At 42.5% G+C, this 20222-nt stretch overlaps 1 protein-coding gene across 1 annotated transcript in view; it reads left to right on the top strand.

Moving 5' to 3' along the window:
* Window positions 1-20222, top strand: part of LOC101835886 (deleted in malignant brain tumors 1 protein-like) — a 121941-nt gene that overhangs the window by 31464 nt on the left and 70255 nt on the right. The window contains 12 exon segments of the mRNA XM_040731272.1: window positions 209-268; window positions 2499-2816; window positions 4276-4305; window positions 7320-7467; window positions 9434-9624; window positions 10568-10597; window positions 13181-13222; window positions 14108-14425; window positions 15355-15393; window positions 16317-16631; window positions 17134-17166; window positions 18744-18776. Coding sequence (XP_040587206.1) covers window positions 209-268; window positions 2499-2816; window positions 4276-4305; window positions 7320-7467; window positions 9434-9624; window positions 10568-10597; window positions 13181-13222; window positions 14108-14425; window positions 15355-15393; window positions 16317-16631; window positions 17134-17166; window positions 18744-18776 — 1557 coding nt within the window.

Genomic DNA, 20222 nt, shown 5'->3' with positions numbered 1-20222 from the left:
GAAATATCAATTGTCTTCAAATAATTTATGAGCTATAATCTAGTCATGAAAGGCAGGTGTTGTCTGCAGTGGTGTGAGGCTGTGATTTTCCCCAGATGTCAATGCTGTTTCATCTTTTCAGAAACATTTAGTGTCTATTTCATAACTTATTATGATGACAATGTAAACATTGCTCTAGACCATAAGGCTGATTTCCTTTACTCACAAGGTGCTGACAGTTCACCAGACTCCACTCCAGTAGAAGATCCCGAGTCACACAGACTGTCAGGTTGGTTGTTTTGCCTTCCTCCAGAGAATGTCCCTTTCATAAGTGAGAGAAGAAAGACCTTTGTGCTGTGTTGTGTTCTACTTTCTTCTCTGTTCCTATGATAACACATTATGACCAAAAGCAGCTTAGGGGAAAACGGGGATTATTTACATTTACAGGTTATGGTGTATCACTGGGGAAAGTCAGGGCAGGGCCAAGATGGATCCTGATGCAGAAATCAAGGCTGCTTTCTGTCTCATCAGGTTTATGCTTAGGTTGCTTTCTTACATAACCCAGGGCCACCCCCTCAGGGAATGGTTCCTCCTACCTTTATGCCTTCAGCATTCTCTCTCTCCTTTCATTTCACCTATAATCAATTTCTCACCCCCTCCCTAAATGCATCAATCAATCCACTAGCCTCCTAACTTCCTGATTTCCATGTAAATTCCAGGATAAACTCATAAAACACATGATTTGAAGCTAGCACTTGCATATGAGTAAGAACACACGTTTGTCTTTTGGGGACCTGGCTGAACTCATTAAGTGTAATTTTCCCCATTCCATCTATTTACTTGCAATGCTAATGATGTCCTTGTAGCAGAATCATATCCAATTGTGTAAATGTAATACATATCCATCAATCAATGCTTGTCCAGGTTGATTCCATTTCCTAGCTATTGTGAATGAGGTGGCAATGGACATGGATGTGCAAATGTCTCTGTAGCAAGATATATAAAGCTCTCCAAAGAAGGAATACATGAGGCCAGTAAATGCTTCAAAAAATATGCAACATCCTTAGCTGCCAGGGAAATGCCAGTTAAAGGTACTTCAAGATTCCCCCTCACCCCAGTCAAAATGGCCATCATCAGGGACACAAATGACAACAAATGCTGTCATGGATGTGGCAAAGAGGGAACCCTTGTACACTGTTGGTTGGAGTGTAAACTAATACAAATACTTTGGGAATCACTCTGGAAATTTCCAAAAGAGGAAAAAAGAAAGAAAAGAAAAAAGAATTACCACTTCTACTTTTAGTTTTTATAAATAAATTTTATTTAAATCAGAAACGATTTTATTTTACATATCAATCCCAGTTCCCTCTCCCTCCCACCCTCCCAAGCCCCTCCCCCAATCCCCCATCCCATTCCCCATCCACGACAAGGTCTAACTCTTGTAGCCCAGGCTGGCCTGAAACTCATGGTAAGATCTAACCTGCCTTAGCCTCCCAAGCACTGAGATCACAGGTGTGAACCCTCATGCCAGGCTATCAGTCCCTACCCTAAGAAGCTTCTCTATTGACTGCCTTTCTGTATGACTTATGGCTGCCCACAGGGGAAGTTTCTGCCCCTATATCATACAACTCTCTTTCTGATTCCAAATATCCAAATAGAATCTGACCCAGTGCAGCTGTGCACTGGTTACTCTCAAGTCAATGTGAACCCCTTGCCACCCTAACCAGGCAGTCTCCATTCCAGGATATGTGACCTTGATCCAGGTCTCCTTTAGCTATGTGTAGAGCAAGTAATCTAAAATGGAATATGGATGAAGAAATGTTTAGATTACCTATTCCCATGTAAAACCACCCCCAAAACACAGAGATATGAAATAACCCCTCCCTTTTAAAAATTATTGCTTGTGAGTTTACAGGTTAGCTGGGCAGTTCTGCTGTCCTAGGTCAGGCTTGCTGACTGTGGCTTTGGTTTACTCATGCAAGTGGCTCACTGGGAAGCCAGCTGAAGACACCTATCCTAGGATCAGCTTCCTTATATGCCTGAAAGCAATATAGCTGTCTCCTGAAGTGAGAGAAATGACTAGCTACATGTCCTTCGTCACTCAGCATGCTCGCCTGTGTTTATTCACATGATGCTCCAGGGAGCCCAGGCAGTAAGCTATGTCTGCATGCTCCCACAGTTAAGAGGAACCAAAAGACCCAAGCACAATGCCAACAGGGGAGGAAAGAAGCCTAGCCTCTCACTGGGTGCATCTCATTGCACATTGTGTCACAGCGCAAAGAGAAGATGGAAAAAGAACAATGGCTATTTCTGCAAATGATTCACCACAGTGAAGCTGTCTTGAAACAGGATGTAGATAAGGAAAATACCATAGGTTCTACGGAACAGGCACAGTGGGGCAGTGACATGGAGTGCTTTGGGTAGTCAAGGAAGATAAGAACAGAGACTGGGTTGTAGACAATAGCCATCAGTAGGCTGAGAAGGCAACTATCACCTCCCTGACTCCTTTTTCTTCCCAGGAGGCTGGATCCCTTTGCGACTGGCAGGCAACCATGGGAGATGTGCAGGCCGTGTAGAACTCTTCTACCAGGGAGTCTGGGGGACTGTGTGTGATGATCTCTGGGATCTCCCAGAAGCAAACATCATCTGCAGACAGCTGGGGTGTGGCTGGGCTGTTTCAGCCCTGAGTGAAGCTTACTTTGGGGAAGGTTCTGGGAAGATTCTCCTTGACAATGTGCATTGCAAGGGACATGAGGAGCATCTGGAGGAGTGCTCCCACATTGGCTGGTTCTCCCACAACTGTGATCACAGTGAAGATGCTGGTGTCATCTGTTCAGGTAAAGTCCAATGCCCTTTAGAGCCTAGACTAGGTCCTTCAAAGAGAACACCCTCCGTGCCTATCTTAGTCAGTTTTCTCTACTTTAGCAAATACTAACAAAAGCAGACGGAAGACAGGGCGTGTTTTGACTCACAATTTGGGGATAAAGCCTACCATTGTGGTGTAAGTGTGATGAGCTTGTCCCATTGCACTTGAGGTCACAAAACAGACTGGGGGTGTTTTAAACTTTTATCCCTTTTATTCAGCCTGGGACCCCTCACCCATCAGATTATAGTTTTCCCTCCTCAGCTAAGCCTTTCTGGAAACACCCTTGTAGACATGTTCAGGGGTAGTTCCAAAGTGGTTCCAAATCTAGTTAACTTGACAATGAAAATGGGCTTGTTATCCCATGATGTGTAAAAATAACCATGGAACACATGCTAGTATGCCACTCACTCACAGCAGATTTTTTTCATGTCTCTTTTGCAGATGCTGAATATGTATTGAAGACACAACCAGGTAGGGAAGATGACATTTATCTGTGGGGTTCACTGGAGGCTTGGGGAAGAAGTTCTGTTGGAAGCTGGACTTGTCTTACTCTCCAAGACAGTGGAGTAGCAGAGAGACAAGCTGTGCAATCACCTGTTGTCCAAGAAGAGAGTAGACAGTGACTTCAAGGTCATCTGTCCCAGCCCCACTGCCCTTCACCTCTTCTGTTGTCCATCCTATGTGCATGATAATTGATTCTTCAGACTTCAGTAGAACACATTGTTTAGTCCATTTTGAGGTGCGCATAGAGACAACAGACTATAGATAGTTAGGGCATGGTTGAAATGTGAGATGTGGTCAAGACACTTCCTTTCAAATAGGGAATGACTAGAGACAAATACTATCCCAGTGAGGCAATTCCCATTTCCATTCCATAATGAAAGAGAAAGGTCTGATCAATATCTGTCATCCCAGCCAGGGACTGGAAGTCTCCATAAAGATGAGAAGTGTTTCAAACTGTAGACACATGTATGCCAATAGATTGAAGCTTATAACTTTAGTAATCCTAAGACACACCAACAAAGTGTCAAGCAGTAAAACCTATTTTTAGGAAAAGTAAAAATGAAAAAAGTTTCATTATAAAATTAGTAAACTGAGCTATTGATTCTAAACGCTTAAAGAACCATTTTCTTAGAATTTCATACAATGAGTATAGCATAGTTATATCACATCGACCCCACACTCACCTTTCTAACTCCTCCTTTGATTCCAAAATCCCCCTCCCAAATTTATGGCATCTGTCCATCTGTCTGCCTGTCCGTCCGTCTGCCCATCCGTCCATCCATCCATTTATATATCTACCTATCTGAGTCCAGTTAGTTTTGCCCACATGTACATGAACTAATTGTGAGATTGTGGTATAAATAACCACTGAACATGTGCCAGTATGCAACTACTCACAGCAGATTTTTCTTGTTTCACTTTTGTAGATGCTGAATTTGTTACGATGACACTACCAGGTAGGGAAGAGGACATTTATGTGTGTAGTTCACTGGAGGCTTGGGGAAAAGGTTCTGCACAGTGCCTTCAAGGTCATCTGCCCTGGCCGCACTACCCTTCACCCCTTCTACTGTGCATCCTACATGCATGATAACTGATTCCTCAGACTTCTATAGAACACTTTGTTCAGTCTGTTTTGAGGTGTGCATACAGACTGCCTATGAATAGGTAGGACATGGTTGAATGTGAGGTATGGACTAGAAATTTCCTTCCAAGTGGGGAATGGCTACAGACAAATAGTATCCCAGTGAGGTGATTCCCATGTCCATTCCATGTCTCTACCTTGTTCATGGTGTAGTCCTGGCCCCAGAAAACTTCCATCACCATTGGTGTTCCTTCATCCTCCCTGGAGTGTCTCATGCTCAGTGTCCTTACTACTCATCAGACATGAGATCTCTTGGTGTCATGAGCTCAGATAAGTCTCAGAGAATGAATTAGGAATAAAGCTGAGTGTCCTAAGGTCTGGAAAAGTTTCATTTACTTCCTCCACTATCTGTCAACCATGCCAGGGGGGAATGAATTGATCCAGAAGGATAATCTGCAATGGATGATACTGAGCTGAAAGTTGCTAGGGTGGGGCCGTGTTGGGAGCCTGGAGGAGCCCCTGCATCTTTAAGCCCTCACTGAGTATTTCATGGCAACATGAAGTCAAAGGAAAGCTGAATGCGCGCGTGTGTGTGTGTGTGTGTGTGTGTGTGTGTGTGTGTGTGTGTGTGTGTTCTGGTGTATGTGGGTGCACGTGAACATATGTGTTTGTGTGTGTGTGAGTGTGTGTCAGAGGATGTCAAGGAACTGTCTGTCTCAGTTTTTGAGACAAAGGCTCTCTTTGGCCAGGAGCTCATTGGTTAGATGAGGCTGGCTGGCCAGTGAGCTCCAGGGACCCACCTGTGTCTGCTTCCTTGGCACTAGGATTGCAAGTGTGTGTCACTAAGCCCAGATTTTGTACATGGGCTCTGGAGATTGAACTCAGGGTCCTGGGTGTGCAAGTTCTTTACCACGTGAGCAATCACTCTGGCCCCTGAAGTGCTGTGTCTTCCCATTTCTACATCCTAAGCATACAATCCTCAACCTCTTGGGTTACTGAGGCTTAGGAGCTAGATTTTCATGTCTTTGGTTTTTACATTAAACCCTAAACTTCAAAATTATTGTATTTTTATGTGTGAAAAGAGAGTAACACATTGAAGTCTAAGAAGGATCTTGTCAGCTCTTCAGCAACGCTTGAGTATTGTACCACATGGCCCTTCAGTGCTCAGGTCCCTCCTCTAGAGGAGTCCTGGAGGGCTGAGGCACTGTTTACCATGAGCTCCTCATGATTCTTAAATCCAGAAAGTTGTGCAGACCCATGTAAGCTGTGGGTCCACATGTTCTTTTTGTGTTTAGCAGATCTTCCATTCCCTGTCATGAAAGGAACAGTGACTCCAGGTGAGAACTTAATGTCCTTGGATGTCCTCTGTCTTATTGCTCAAGCCTTGAAGGGATTCTTCAAGGAAACCGTGCCAGAATGCTACTGCCTAGTCTAGGTCACTCACTGAAATTGTTCTACATGAAAAGCCTACAAAGAAAGAGTAGAATACGTATAGGTGTGGTGTTATTCCCAGTCAGTCAAAGGAGTTCCAAACAAAGAAAGGTGGCAGTTTTTGTGTTCTCCCAGCCACAGCACCATGAGTGAAGGTCAGACATGCGGCCATTCATGTAATGATGTGGCCAGTCTTTACCCACAGCCATCATTTCAGAAGGGGCCCACTATGAAGAGTCCTTGCCTTCTCTGCCTTTGTCCTATCCTCACACCCTCCTTCTCCACACTTTCTTTTTCTAGTTTTGACTATGTTCCTGGGTTCTCCAACCTACAGGAGGCAGAGCACAGACTTAGCACCATTTGATGATAAAAAAAGCTAAAATGATGATGATGTCTGAAGAGCTTGGCTGGTCAGAGCCAGTTCCCACTTGGCCACATAATCTGACTGGATACCCAGTTGTTTATACTGCCATTGAACTAAGTGTTGGAACAGACACACAGACAACCAGGTGAAAAGCATAGATGGGTGGACAGTGGCTTTAAAATGCTATCATTAATAGAGAGCTAGGTGACTTAGGCCATTTTTATCTACCTAATAGTATATGTTTAATAGCATCATTTTAAGAAATGATGGTTGGTGGTGGGCCAGCCACTGTCATCTTCAAATATGTAAGCATCCCACACAGATTCAGTGTTAACTGGAAAAACTGGGGCAGTACTTTTCTCATTCTTCCTGTGACATTATGAGAAATGAATGGGCACACAGCTGACAAAAGAAATGGAACCCACAACTAAGGAAGAATGACAGAGAAAGGTCTGATTAATGAGTGTCTTCCCAGCAGGGGACTAGAAATCTCAAAAGAGATGAGAAATGTTTCAATATTCAGACAGATGTATGCCAATAGTTTAAGTATGGAAGATATTTTAGACCAATTTATGATTTTAATAATCCTAAGACATACCCACAAAGTGCTGAACAGTAAAACCTCTTTTTGGGAAAAGTATAAATTATAAAATTAGTAAAGTTAACAATGAATGCTAAAGGTTCAAAGCACCCTCTTCCCAGAATTTCATACAATGGGTGTGGCATAGCTGCATCATATCCACTCTGTCCTCACCCTTCTAACTCCTCAGTTGATATCCAAATCCACCTCCCAAATGTATGCGACGTGCACCCCGCCCCCTCTCATCTAACTACCCACCCACCTATTTATATATCTACCTATCTGGGTCTAGGTAGTGTTCCCCATTTGTACAAGGGGTTAGGGCTGACCACTTGAGAAGAACAACCTATCAGAGGCCTCATTGGTAAATAAGACTGATCCTCCCTAAGGAGCCGTTGACTGCCTGCCACTCTTCAGCAAGGGGTGGGGCCTTGTTAACATGTCTTCCTCCCATGTTGGCATGTTGACTGGTGTGGTCTTGTGCAGTTGTTGTCACACCTCTTTCTTCTTTTAGAAAGATCTCGTTGCGGTGGTGTTATTACCAGGGCACCTGGAAAAATTAAGAACCCCCCAATGAATGAAATGCATGACAACATTACCTGTGTGTGGGAAATCAGGGCAAGTCCCTCTGACCGTGTAAGGCTGGCATTCCCATCTCTTGAGTAAGTGACACATACTATGTAAGTATATTGTGCACTTGTAAACGTTCATCCCTACATTAATTCTCACATTCAAAAGAGTCCTTCATACATTTTAAGCTTTTTATTTTGAGGTAACTGTGAACACAGAGGAAATTTCAAATGTAGTACACAGCCCTGTGTAGCCCTCTCACACATCTCCCAGAGGTAGAACCACGCGTCTCCCAGTAGTAGAACATCATCAAAGCCAAAAAAATTGATATTGATGTTGCTATTAACTGGACCAAACCCCATACTCAATTCTCAAAAACTTTAACATGCAATTATTTGTGTGAGGATGGGGGTGGACTATTCCACACAGTTCAGTCCCGTGAATGGCTGCACAAAACTACTGCTCTGTTCCAGGCACATTACACAAAGGAGCTCCCCATTCACCTTTTGTAGTCCCGGATTTCCCCATTTTGTCCCTTAACTGGGGTTTATTCTCCACTTCTATGTGTTGTCATTTCAAGAATGTCCTGTGAATGGAATCATATAGCATACAGTTTGGTAGGGATTTGACTCTTTCAGTCAACCCAGTGCGCTAAGATCCGTTCAGGTTGCCACAGTGCCTAGGGACTATTGCTCCTCACTATGGAAAAGAGTTTGTTAATGAGGTTGAGCCAGGGTTGGTTAATACTTTCACCTCTGAGAAACATCTGGCTTTGTTACTAGTCTTCAATGATTGCAAGTAAAGCTTCTTGGGACATTCAGGAAAGATTTTTCTATCAATGTAAGTTCACTAATTAGGGATGAATGCTTAAGAATGTGACCACTACATTGTATGGTAAGTACACAGTATGTTTCTACAGGGAGACCCAGAATGACTGTCATTTCATCTTCCCACCAGCAACACATGTGACCCAGCTTTGCTTTGCCCTAGATAGTATGGGGGATTTTATACTATATTTTTGTATTCAAGCTTGTATATGTAGATAGCACTTTCTTTATGCAGCTGTTGGAATGATTGTGAATTATATTGTTTTTCACACTTTCATTATACATATAAAGAAATAGGATTGCCTTCTTGTATGCTTGTGAAATTTTCAAAGACATGTAGCTTTGCTTTTTAACTTAATGTTTCATATACTTTTTGAGAATTTCATACATGTAACAGAATACTTTGATCATTCATACTTCCATGCATTTTTAATTAAAAAGAAATTCACTGTACAGACTTTGGATGGGAGAAACAGAGAGAGAGGGTCACGTATACACAGACGCTTCAGGTGTTCTGACTATCCAGTGAAAGATACAGACTCTGAAGTCATTCACAGATTAAAAATATACTTAAATTAACCCCAAGAAAACTCCAAATTATTTATGCATAGAATTGTGTCTAATTTAAAGATTGGTTGGAATACACGGCTGTTGGACTGGTGATGTGGGAATAGTCTGCTTCTGGCACCGGTGACAGCCACACCAAAGCTCACAGAGAAATGCAGCAGCTCACAAAGCCAGATGGCTTCCACAAAGCCAGTGGAGCAGATCTGTAGCCTACTTCCCTCTAGTTATCAAAGCTTGTCTTTTAGGGTTGGGGTGGATTTGAACCTGGGGCTATATTCTGTTACCAGTCCCATTAACAACCAAACCCCCAAATCCCTCATTTTAGACTTTTCCTCTCAAACACCATGTAGTGAAATGACCTTGATTAGCTGTTGGACTAAGACTGTAAAGTCCCCTGTGATCACAGCAGCTTCCATTTCTCAACATGGGGTCCACTAAAGCCGGTCTTCTTTATCTTCCATCAGCCAACAATCCCATTGCTTTCATACAGTATTTCTCAAAGGAAAAATACAGAATAGAAGGATCATACTGTGCCAACATCACAGACAGGTTTTGAGCTTGTCCCCAGCATTTTTACCCCTATAAAATAAAGCAGGACTCACAAAGCATTTCCCAACTTTCCAAAGAGAAGATCAAGAGGCATTCATGATATTTGCTTCCCCAGCCTTGACTGCACCAATGAGTATTTTGAAATCCTGGATGGCCCTCCATCTTCCACGGAGTCCCTGGGGAAACCCTGTAGTGGGTTGCACATCACCTTTGCCTCCCACTCCAGCTCCATGACCCTTGTGTACTTCCGAGGCATGAACAACATCGGGAAGAATTTCATGGCTTATTATTATTTTGAAGCCAAAGGTAAGAAGACAGCATGAAGCTCTGAATTTTCTGCTGATGTGCCATCATTTGAACAAGCCACTTGACTGATGGGGAACCTGTTGGCTTCACACAATCCAAGATGGATTATGAAGGAGTCCTTTCTGATAATACTCTGACTCTAAGCCCAGATAGGTGTTCTAGATTGTACAGAGGAAGTGAATATGTTCCCTCTAGGTCCTCTGTCATATTTGTATACAACCTGTAAGGAATTAAAGATTAATATACCAGACACAATCAGAAGGTAAATGGAATATACTAAATTAAGGCAAGCCAATAAAATAGGAAGTTTAATATAATGTGTTACACAGACCCATATGTGCATATCAAAAATGGCATTAGAAAAGACAGGAGCACTATAGGCTGCAAACATCAGGAGAGATCAATTTTGGATTTGCCTGTGACACTGGGTAGGTGGTTCATAGAGAAAAAGCAAGAGGACTTCAAGAGTGAGATCAGAGCTGGAAGTGAGATACAGTGCATGCTGGGAAGGCAGAAGCTAAGCTGAGGGTGTCTGTTAAAGCACGGTGTACACAAGTTAGCAAAGTCAATTAAAACAATTGTGAGCCAAATACGGTAACAGCTGACATTAACTGATTATTCATTGGTAGAGATTTAAGCTCCTCACATGTATTATGCTTACACAAACCCATGGATCATCCCTTTTTACAGAGTGGGAAACTGAGGCCTCAGAGGTTAGGTAATTAACTGGGGTTCTGCGCTACTCTCTACATAAAAATAGCAGTCAGGCATCATACCTGTTTTTGTTAAGAACAGTCCCCAGGCCTTCAGTAAGTGTTGGGCTAACTAAGCATGCTAGCAACACACGCTGTAAGACAGAGGAGATGGCACCAAAGAATGGGTCAAATAAGTCTCCACAATTGGTATCAAATATCTATTGACTGTATCTTCCTTGCTTTTGCAGAGGTGACATCGAAGACCCCATATCTGATCAGTGAGTCAACTCTCATGTCATTACTTCATCACCATTTTTAGTTCATGTTTCTTTTTCTGTTCCTACTCCTGGTGTTTTTTGTTTTGTTTTGTTTTCTTTCTTTCTTTCTTTCTTTTTTTTTTTTTTTGGTTTTATGAGACAGGGTTTCTCTGTATTGTTTTGGAGGCTGTCGGTCCAGCCCAGCCTCGAACTCACAGAGATCCGCCTGCCTCTGCCTCCCTAGTGCTGGGATTAAAGGTGTGCGTCACTATCGCCAGCTTGTTTTCTTTCTTAAAGACAGTGTTTTACTATGTATCCCTTGGTTTCCTTGAAATTACTATGTACACCAGGCTAGTCTCAAACTCGAAGAGATCCACCTGCCGTTGCCTCTTGAGTACAACACCATGCCCAGCCTTCCTGGCACTTTTACTGTCAACTTTTGCTCTTACCCTCCTATTTCCTAATTCCTAGTACAAGTCTACAACAACAGAGAGATTCTGTCTACAAGGTTTCTGCATAAATGTAATGCCTGGTCACATTGGAACTAAGTTACATTTAATCAACCATCAGGTCACTTTGTGTTCACAATTGTCTATTTGATTTTCTAATTCCTTGTTTTAACAAAGGGAACAAGACATACTTAATTAGATATTCCACATCTAAAAGTTAACACAATAGAAGCATGTTAGTTACTTTTCTTATTGATATGTTAAAAATATCTGACAAGAGCAACTTAAGGAAGGAAGGTCCATTTTGTCTCACAGTTTGAGGTACGTACAGTCAGTCCATCATGGCTGGGAAGGCATGACAGAGAGAGTGTCTCTAGCTGTGTCATCTGGAGCTCACATTGCATCCACAATCAGGAAGAAGAGAGATGTGGATACAGGATATGTTTCCCTTTTTATTCAGTCTGGGACCATGACCTATGAAAAGGCCACTCCTACATCTAGGATGTATCTTCTCAGTTCAGTTAAACCTCTATGGGAATGACCTGACAGATACTCCCAGAACTTAGTCTCCTGGAAATAATAAAAATCAGGAGCATAAACTGATAAAATTAGAAACAAAGAAAGCAATCAAAAGTATCAACAAAGCTAAGATCTGATTCTTTAAGAACCAGACTCAACTAACAACAGACCCGGACTCAAGTGGGCAAAAGAAAGGAGGTCATGCAAGCTAACAGAGTCAGAAGTGGACATGGAACCATGATGATGTATGCCAAGATAAAAACTTAGATAAAAACTCCATTAAGATAAAATTGTCAAAGGAATGAACAACTTCCTATATTCTTCCAAATCATCAAAGTTAAACCAAGGAGGGAACACTAACCTGCAAAGACCCACAAGAAATAAGGAAATTTAAACATTAATTTTTTAAAGGACTCAAAAAATGCCAGATAAATTCTCAGGAGAATTCTACCAAACTTTCTAAGGAGACCTATATTATTCAGAAAACTAGAAACAGAAGAATCACTCCAGAATTCCTTCTATGAAGCCAGCTTTACTCTAGTATAAAACCAGGGGAAAACATAACAAAAAAGAAAACTAGAGGCCAGTACCCCCAGTGAGCATAGATGTAAAAATTCTCAATAAAATACTAGCAAGCTGAATAGGGCACATGTCTGAAAGATCATCCACCATGATAAAGTTGGCTTTGTTCTAGAGATGTAGAGATGGCTCAGCACATGTAATTAAAGGTAAATCATATCAATGGAATTATAGGCGAAAATCACATGATCATCTCAACAGATTTAGGAAAGACATTTGATGAAATTTAGCATTCTCATGATTAAAGTCCCAGAGACAGTAAAGGCAGCACACGGCAAAATAATAAAGGCTATATATGACAAATCCATAACCAGCATCATTCTAAATGGAGAAAATCTTAAATCAATTCCAATAAATCAGGAATGAGACAGGGATGTCTGTTATTCCCCATTTTTTGAAGCACTAACTAGAACAATAAGATGAGAAAAGGGAATTACAGGGATATAAATAGGAAAAGAAGAGATTAAATTGTCTCTATTTGTAGGTGTTTTGACATCATACATAAGATCACAATAGTGTCAAAAGAAAACTCCTAGAAATGATCAAGATTTTTAGTGAAATGACACATAAAATTCAACTAATGAAAATCACACACACACACTTTCTACATACCAATAACAAACATATTGAGAAGAGATCGTGAAAACAATCCCATTTATAATAGCTTCTAAAAATATAATATCTAAAAATAAAGCTAATTTGGGAGATGGAAAGATCTTTACAAGGAAAATTGAGTTGAAGTTAAACTAACCATTACAAGAAGAAAATAAAGTGGGGGGGGTCCTCCAAGAAAGATATGGTCTATGAATGTTTGCATTCTAGCACAAATTATGTAGTTATATTTTTGGTGAGGAGGCAGAAGGGTGTGTCATTTCATACCTGTGAGCAACATAAGATCCATGGGAAGAGAGGATCTGACTTAGGACGTTCCTTATTACATAAGTGACAAAGCGAAAGAATCAGTGGGAACCTGGGTGTTAGTGAAGACTGATCTGAGTGAGGATGCTCCTCTTGGCTTCCCAAATCCTCCCTTCAAGGTATCATCTTGTCTCCACAGCCATCCCTACAGCAGCTTCCAAGATGGTAACAGAAAAACCAAGTAAGTCCCAGAATGTATTCATCTGAGTACCAAGTGTCCTTTTCTTTCAGCGCCCATCTCTGTACCTGCTTTATACGTGGGTACTAGACCTACACACAGTCCATGTGTTTGCAAATGGACCAATTGACTCTACCCTAGCATTTAGGACCATTATAAACTCCTAGAATCTTCTTGCTCTCACCGCCTGTTTCGTTGTTGTTATTGTTTAGTTTTGCTTTTGTGTCCTTCAGAGCTCTCAAATGCTGCACAGCCTACAAATATTTCCAGTGGGAGAATCTCACTTCTTCCCAAGCCTGACCCAGGTACAGTTCACTTTGCCTCCCACATAAAATACTGATTGATTTTTCCAAAATAGGCAGAGGCTTAGAGCCATCCCACAGGCAATGAACTAGAACAAGAGGAAAAAAAGGCACTTCAGAAGCAGAGGGTGGGGAGGGTCTTGTACAGACAGACCTGTTGGCTTCCATGAGTCGAGTTCAGGGAGTCCTTCTGATTTTTCTACTTTCAGTTCCATCACAGATAAACTTTCAGTCCCTTCACAGGCATGCTAAGACCCTGCCGCATAACCTTGAGCTACCATAGAAGTGACACTTGAGAGCTCCTCACAAAAATCAGTTCTGTGTACAAATCTCATATTTTTCTGCATTTAGCTCAAATGTATTTGTGCGTGCTTCTGACATAACAGATAGCAATCAGTGGATTTTGTATGAGCTAGATGCTGTTGACAGTCTTTGTGGTTTATCACACGCCAGCTGGGGTTGACCAGTTGACTAACTCTAGCAGGTTTTCTTTATCTAATAGAATGTAGGAGAGGGCAGCTCAGCCATCTCATGGAAAGGTATCATGTTCCCAGATGACAATAGTTACTCAGGTCTCTGTCTGCAGGGGACTGGCCAGAGCTACGGCTGGTGGGTGGCTCCAATCGGTGCTCAGGGCGTGTGGAGATCCTTCACCAGGGAGTCTGGGGCACTGTGTGTGATGACCTGTGGGACCTGAATGAAGCTGAGGTCGTATGCAGACAGCTGGGGTGCGGTCAGGGTGTGTCTGCCCTTGGCAAGGCCTACTTTGGCCCTGGTTCAGGAGATATCTTTCTAGACAACTTCCAGTGTGCTGGGGTGGAGCACTTCCTGGGTCAGTGTGCCCATTCCGGCTGGTCAGATCACAACTGTGGCCACCATGAGGACGCTGGTGTCATCTGTTCAGGTACACTTTCTAATTTTCTCCTTTGTCAGTAATCATTAGCAGTGCGTGCTTTGCTGAAACATGCAGGGTATGTGTCTGAATACAGGAAGCGTTTGGGAGCTGAAATGATAATGTTTGTTACAAGAGGCAGCCTGCTGCCCAGAGGCCAGGGAAGCATGGGCTGGCTCTCAGAGCCGTGGTGAGCTTCCAGACGGCACCTGCACAGCATCTAAGTTTTTAGTGCCTCTGCCTATTCACTTAGGGTGCTAGGAGACTGACTGCTCTCTTGCAGCAAAGATATTTTTGACAAAGCTCTGGCTTAGTACCTGACAAAGAAGTTCACATCTCATCATTCTCCTTAGTTATGGCATGGAGAAACGAGTTTGTGTGTGTGTGTGTGTGTGTGTGTGTGTGTGTGTGTGTGTGTGTGTGTAATTTCAATTGCCTGTGACATTTTTAATTACCCTTATTTATACATGAACCGTGTACCAACACGTAATTGTAAGTAAATAAGTTCCCTCTGGAATGTCTGCCGATATCCCTGTCTGACAATGTGATACTTTTAAGCAAACAGCTGCAATCCCAGATGTGACTTGAAAGAATCAGTCATTGTTTTCAGAACGGGTGTGCTGTCCAGAGCTGCCTGTGTGGAATAATGTATCTTACTAATGCATGTTTCACCAGTAAATAGACTCAGGCTCCAGAGAGCAGACATCATTCAAACCTCAACCTTTTACATCTGTCCTTTCTCTCTCACTGCTATAGCAAGCTAAAACCCCAGAAAGAAGCTTAGTTTAGACCTACTGATAAATTTTGCTTTCCTGATACCATGTTATTTAAAGGGGTAGATAATAGATTAATAAATTAGTGTGAGAGTATACTGAAACTTCATCTTCTGTTATTAAAACCTGGAGTTCTTACAAATGTTGACCTATTTGTTTTTCTTACAGATGCTGAAAAACCTCTGTTGGAAGTTCCAGGTCAGTGGTGTCTTTAATAGGGGACAGTTAAATATCAGCTACTCTTGACTTCATCCTTGAGCGATTTGACCTTTCACCTCTAAGTTCACTTATTTTTCTTCTTCTTTTTGTTATTTAACTTCATGCTTTATTTTTTTCAATTTTTTAATTTTATTTAAATTAGAAACAAGCTTGCTTGACATATCAATCTCAGCTCTTTCACCCTCCCTCCTCTCCCGCCCCCCACTAGCCCCCAACCCCTCACCCCATTCGTTACAGAATGCCACTAGGAAAATGGCTAGAATTTTGTATTTTTTTTAACATGTGCTGTGTTGTATGCATATGTATGTGTGTTCACGTATGTATCCATCATTTTATGTTTTTGCATGCCCTTTGTAAAACATAGTCCCTGACAAATGGGTTGCGTGTTTGACCATTTGCCTCAGTATCATAGCACCAAGAGAAAGGTACACACAGAAGTGGCATGGCCCCTTAGGGCTCCTTGCCGTGCTCTTCTCTCTGGTCCAAAGGATCTTCATTGGCTCTTCCACTGACCAGTTAGCTCCTTCTCACATTTTAAGGAGGTTTTACGCAGGCTCTTCCTGTCTGTCATTATCCTCTAACATTATCATCGTCATTATCTTTTCCCTCCCCTTTGTTGTATTATTATAGTGTGGAATAAAGCGTTGTACTGATGTATATATTTCACTAGTGAATAAACTCAAGCTCCCTAAGGGTCTATGTCTGTACCATCAGTGGATTGCATGGGAAACAAAATATTCTGTTGAAACAAAATTCGCTGCAACCCCCACAAACTGCAACTCAGAAACCCATGGTAAACATGAGGGTCAATGTCCGAGATCCCACCCTAACCGTGCACCGAGCCTGGTACTGCTACATTCTAGGTGAGGGCATGGGGGTGGGAACTCACACCGCATCTCTGTCTACAGGAGAACGGCCAGAGATTCGCCTGGTGGGTGGCTCCAGTCGGTGCTCAGGGCGTGTGGAGATCCTTCACCAGGGAGTCTGGGGCACTGTGTGTGATGACCTGTGGGGTTCAAATGAAGCTGAGGTTGTATGCCGCCAGCTAGAGTGTGGTCAGGCTATTTCTAGTCTTGGTGAGGCTTACTTTGGCCCGGGATCTGGAGACATCTTCCTGGACAACCTTCAGTGTTCTGGGATGGAGCATTACCTAGGCCAGTGTCCACATTCGGGATGGTCGGAACACAACTGTGGCCACCATGAGGACGCTGGTGTTATTTGCTCAGGTATCCATCTTATTCCTATGCATATAAAGACAGTTTGAAACTGTTCTTGCTGGGTTACATTTTCCATTCAAAGCAACCTCTCAGGACTAGGTCCTGGGTCAGGCACCTATCCTGTCAAGAGTAGCTCCTGGTGGCATATGGGAAGTCCAGGTTATCCACAGACATCACTCTGGGGCATTACAGTAAAGATTCTGTACCTCTCCTAAGAAACTATACCTGAGTAGGCTTGGAAAGGAGCTCAGGAGTCTGCACTCTAACGAGAGTCCCAGGAATTTTATATTAGAGTACCTAGCTCTACCCACCATGAGACATAACTGACTTGGTGGCTATGCTAAGTTTTCTAAACCAAGGACTTCCCTAGATGAGAGTGTCCAAATGACAGTTTTAGTAGCTGGTTTCTGAAGAAAGGTCATGAACCTGCCCCTTTTAGTCACCATCTACCTCTTGTCACCTCACCCTTTGAACTTATCAAAGAGACTGTTGCTTTTCTTTGTGTGTGCAGATTCAGATGGCCTCCCTCCACCCATGCCTCCAGGTAGGTATGTCAACTGCCCTCCTGGTTGAAGGAATTTTCTATCCAGGAAAAACAACCATAATAACAGTACCTGTTACAGCGCAGGAGGCCAGCTCCCAGGGCAACAAAAAGAAAGCCTTTTCAGAACAGCGAGGAACTTAGAAAATATTTCTTTTCTATACCAGGGTCTTTTGGAGAGCTTGCTCCAAGACCACCTTCAGAGTATGCAAAAAAAAAATTTGTGATTGTGGCAAGGCCAGCTTTTTCTATTTGAGGGATAAATAAGGAAACACTGTCCTGATGGTAACATTCTCTTTTACTTCAACTTGTATACTCTCATTTTTTTGACAATCTCTCTACATAGTTACATCTCTTTATTACATAGTTACACATCTCTCTGTACATAACTATAGCTCTCTCCTGCACAGCCACACATCTCTATACACAGTTACCCTACCCACAGTCATTTATTAGGGGGAGCTTTAGTAATGGGCCCCCTTCCTTTTCCTGTCCTAGGACCTCTTCACATTGTCTCTCCGGCAGGGTGGTCAGACATCTTGTAATATTTAGCTTGACGAAAACTGGAACTTTCTCTTTGAATGTACCTGGATTATCCCCTTCCACTGAAGAGAGTACATAAGTCACAGGTCATTGAAAGAAGTATCTCTCATGGCATTTAGCTGGAGAAGATTTTGATAAGTGCTTGGTGTCCCAACGCAAGGCTAGCTTATGTGTTGGGGTTATGGGTAAGAAAAATACTGTTTAAAGCTAAAGGACAATGGTTAAGGTCAAGAATATTGGTTTCTTTTTAATTTCTCAGGCTGGAGGACTGAATCCAAGGTCTTGTGCTTGCTAGGCAAGCACTCCACCTTTGAGCTAAACCCCCAACTCCAGCAGTAGCTATTCAAATGCAGGCTTGCCTGTAGTTTGTTCATTTCATGTAAATTGTATGCATGACAAAGAAAAGAAGAAGGAGCCATGCTGGTTTTCCATTGTTGTCCCAAAATTTAGCTTTAAAACAGCTACATTTAGATATATGCCATGGTTCTCTAGGTTTGGAGCAGGGCTCAGCTTGGGATTCTTCTGCTCCTCAGAACATCAAGGTAGGGTCTCCATGTCATTTGCCTGAGTGCTGGTTTGAAGAGCTCAGGATAACTTCGCTTACATGATTGGTGCCTTCGTGGGTGCAGCTGGGAAGATGGGTCCTCTTCTCTTTCAGGAAGTTTCTTCAGTAGGTAAAATACTGTGATATTGTAGGAGTAAGCATCATCCTGGCAACAGGAAGTAGATCTCAATAGTTCCTTAAGACACAGCATAGCTTCTGCCATATCCTACTGTTGAAAGCGGTTGCAGAGCCCACTCAGGATCAAGGGAGGGGGTGTAGTCCTCATCCGGTGATAAGAGGCATGTCCAAGTACTGGGTGGTTTTGACCGGCCATAGAACCATAGAAAATGTTCGATTAGCAGCTCCAGACTCTTCTAAGTTTGCACTAAAATACACTGATGTTTCCAAAGAAACCCCTTACCATGCACTAAATTGTAGATGGGACTAAAGAGTTCCCCCGAATGTCATTGCTATCTTCTTTTATCCCTTCCAGGTCCTCCTCCAGCTTCACAGGATCCAATATCAGGTAGTCACTTTTTTTTCTTGAAATGGTAATTCCACATCAGCAGATTTTAGGCAATATCGTGGACGTAGCACTAAAGGGCCACTGGCATATGTGGGTGAGGGCTTACTCTCCTGCTGCCACTCTGTAAGTGTTGACTGTTTATTAGGAGTAGCATGTGAGAAAGGAAGACTATGGGTCTTCCCAGGACAAAGTAGGTAAGAGGTCAACAAAATGACGGAATGTAGTTCTATAGTTCATCTGACCCACACTTAGCCTGTCTTGTTTAGGACATCCCTGTAGTGGATTCTCATAGACACCTGGTTTTTTCTCCTTTGCCATGCATGTGTGTCTTGACCCTGGTATTGTAACCTATAGATGCAATCAGTGGAGCATGGAATTACCAGTGGAGTATGGTGGCATACATCTGTTATCTCCTCACTTGAGAGGTATAGACAGGAGGGTTTTTGAGTTCAGAGCCATCCTTGGCTACACAATGAAACTTTGTCTCCACAAAAGGGACTGGGGAATTGACTCTGTGGTAGAGAGCATTTGCACAACACCCTGGATTGGATCCCTCCTCCCACCCCAGAGTGTGATTAGTGACAGAAATGTAAGATGTCTGGAAGCAGCACCCAGCAACTGTCTTAAGCAAGATTAGGAACCCGTGGGACCTACAAAGATTACAAAATGGTCCTAGTGGCAAAAAGAAGGGAAGTTGAGCAACTCAGTAATATTTAGGTATAAAATCAATGAAATGTGTTGTGTTTTCAAGATCCTCCAAGATAATTTGATAATTTCCAGTTAGCTACTCATTTAGACAGCACTCTGCCTTGTATACCTATGCAGAGTTGTACCTACTCATGCTGAAATGAGGATGAGGATGACGATGGAAGAATTAGATCTTTGTCTTCTTGTTTAACTTTTATAAATCCCCAAATATTCAGTCTGAATACACTGAGTTACAGCAAACAAACACGATCCAGCAGGTGATGACAGGGTACTGAGAGAACACCCCAGTCATAAGATCCCAACTCTGACCAATGTCCCTCCCCTCCCTGCTTCATCAGACCTCAGTCATTTTACAGCCTCTTGCTCTACTCCACAGACCTCCTCAGTGTTCCCTCTTACACAAGACAGACAGCCTATCTCTCTGCACCCCTTCCTAGTCTCTCATAATATAGATCCTCATCTTTCTTTCAGAAAACAAAGATTCTTTCCATTTCGGAAAGGAGAGATGCAGTAAGCAGAGAGAATGTGTGACATCTCCTTGCAGATAATGGGAGCAGAGGGAAAGATGGGAACTCACACAGTGATGCTTTTTAGTCATCAGAAGTAGATCCAATAGCTTCCCAAGAGATGCTAAACTAAGTGTCAGCTCACCCAGGCCAAATGCCACCTGACTACACTTGACTTTTCTTTCTTGACCACATTGTCTGTGTGCTGGTCATTTCTAAGATCACCTAATGA

The sequence above is a fragment of the Mesocricetus auratus genome, unplaced genomic scaffold, assembly GCF_017639785.1.
Source record: "Mesocricetus auratus isolate SY011 unplaced genomic scaffold, BCM_Maur_2.0 Super-Scaffold_4256, whole genome shotgun sequence".
In the NCBI taxonomy this organism is placed as follows: domain Eukaryota; kingdom Metazoa; phylum Chordata; class Mammalia; order Rodentia; family Cricetidae; genus Mesocricetus; species Mesocricetus auratus.
The sequence above is the reverse complement of the archived record's forward strand: the minus strand, read 5'-3'. Positions and strand labels throughout refer to the sequence as shown.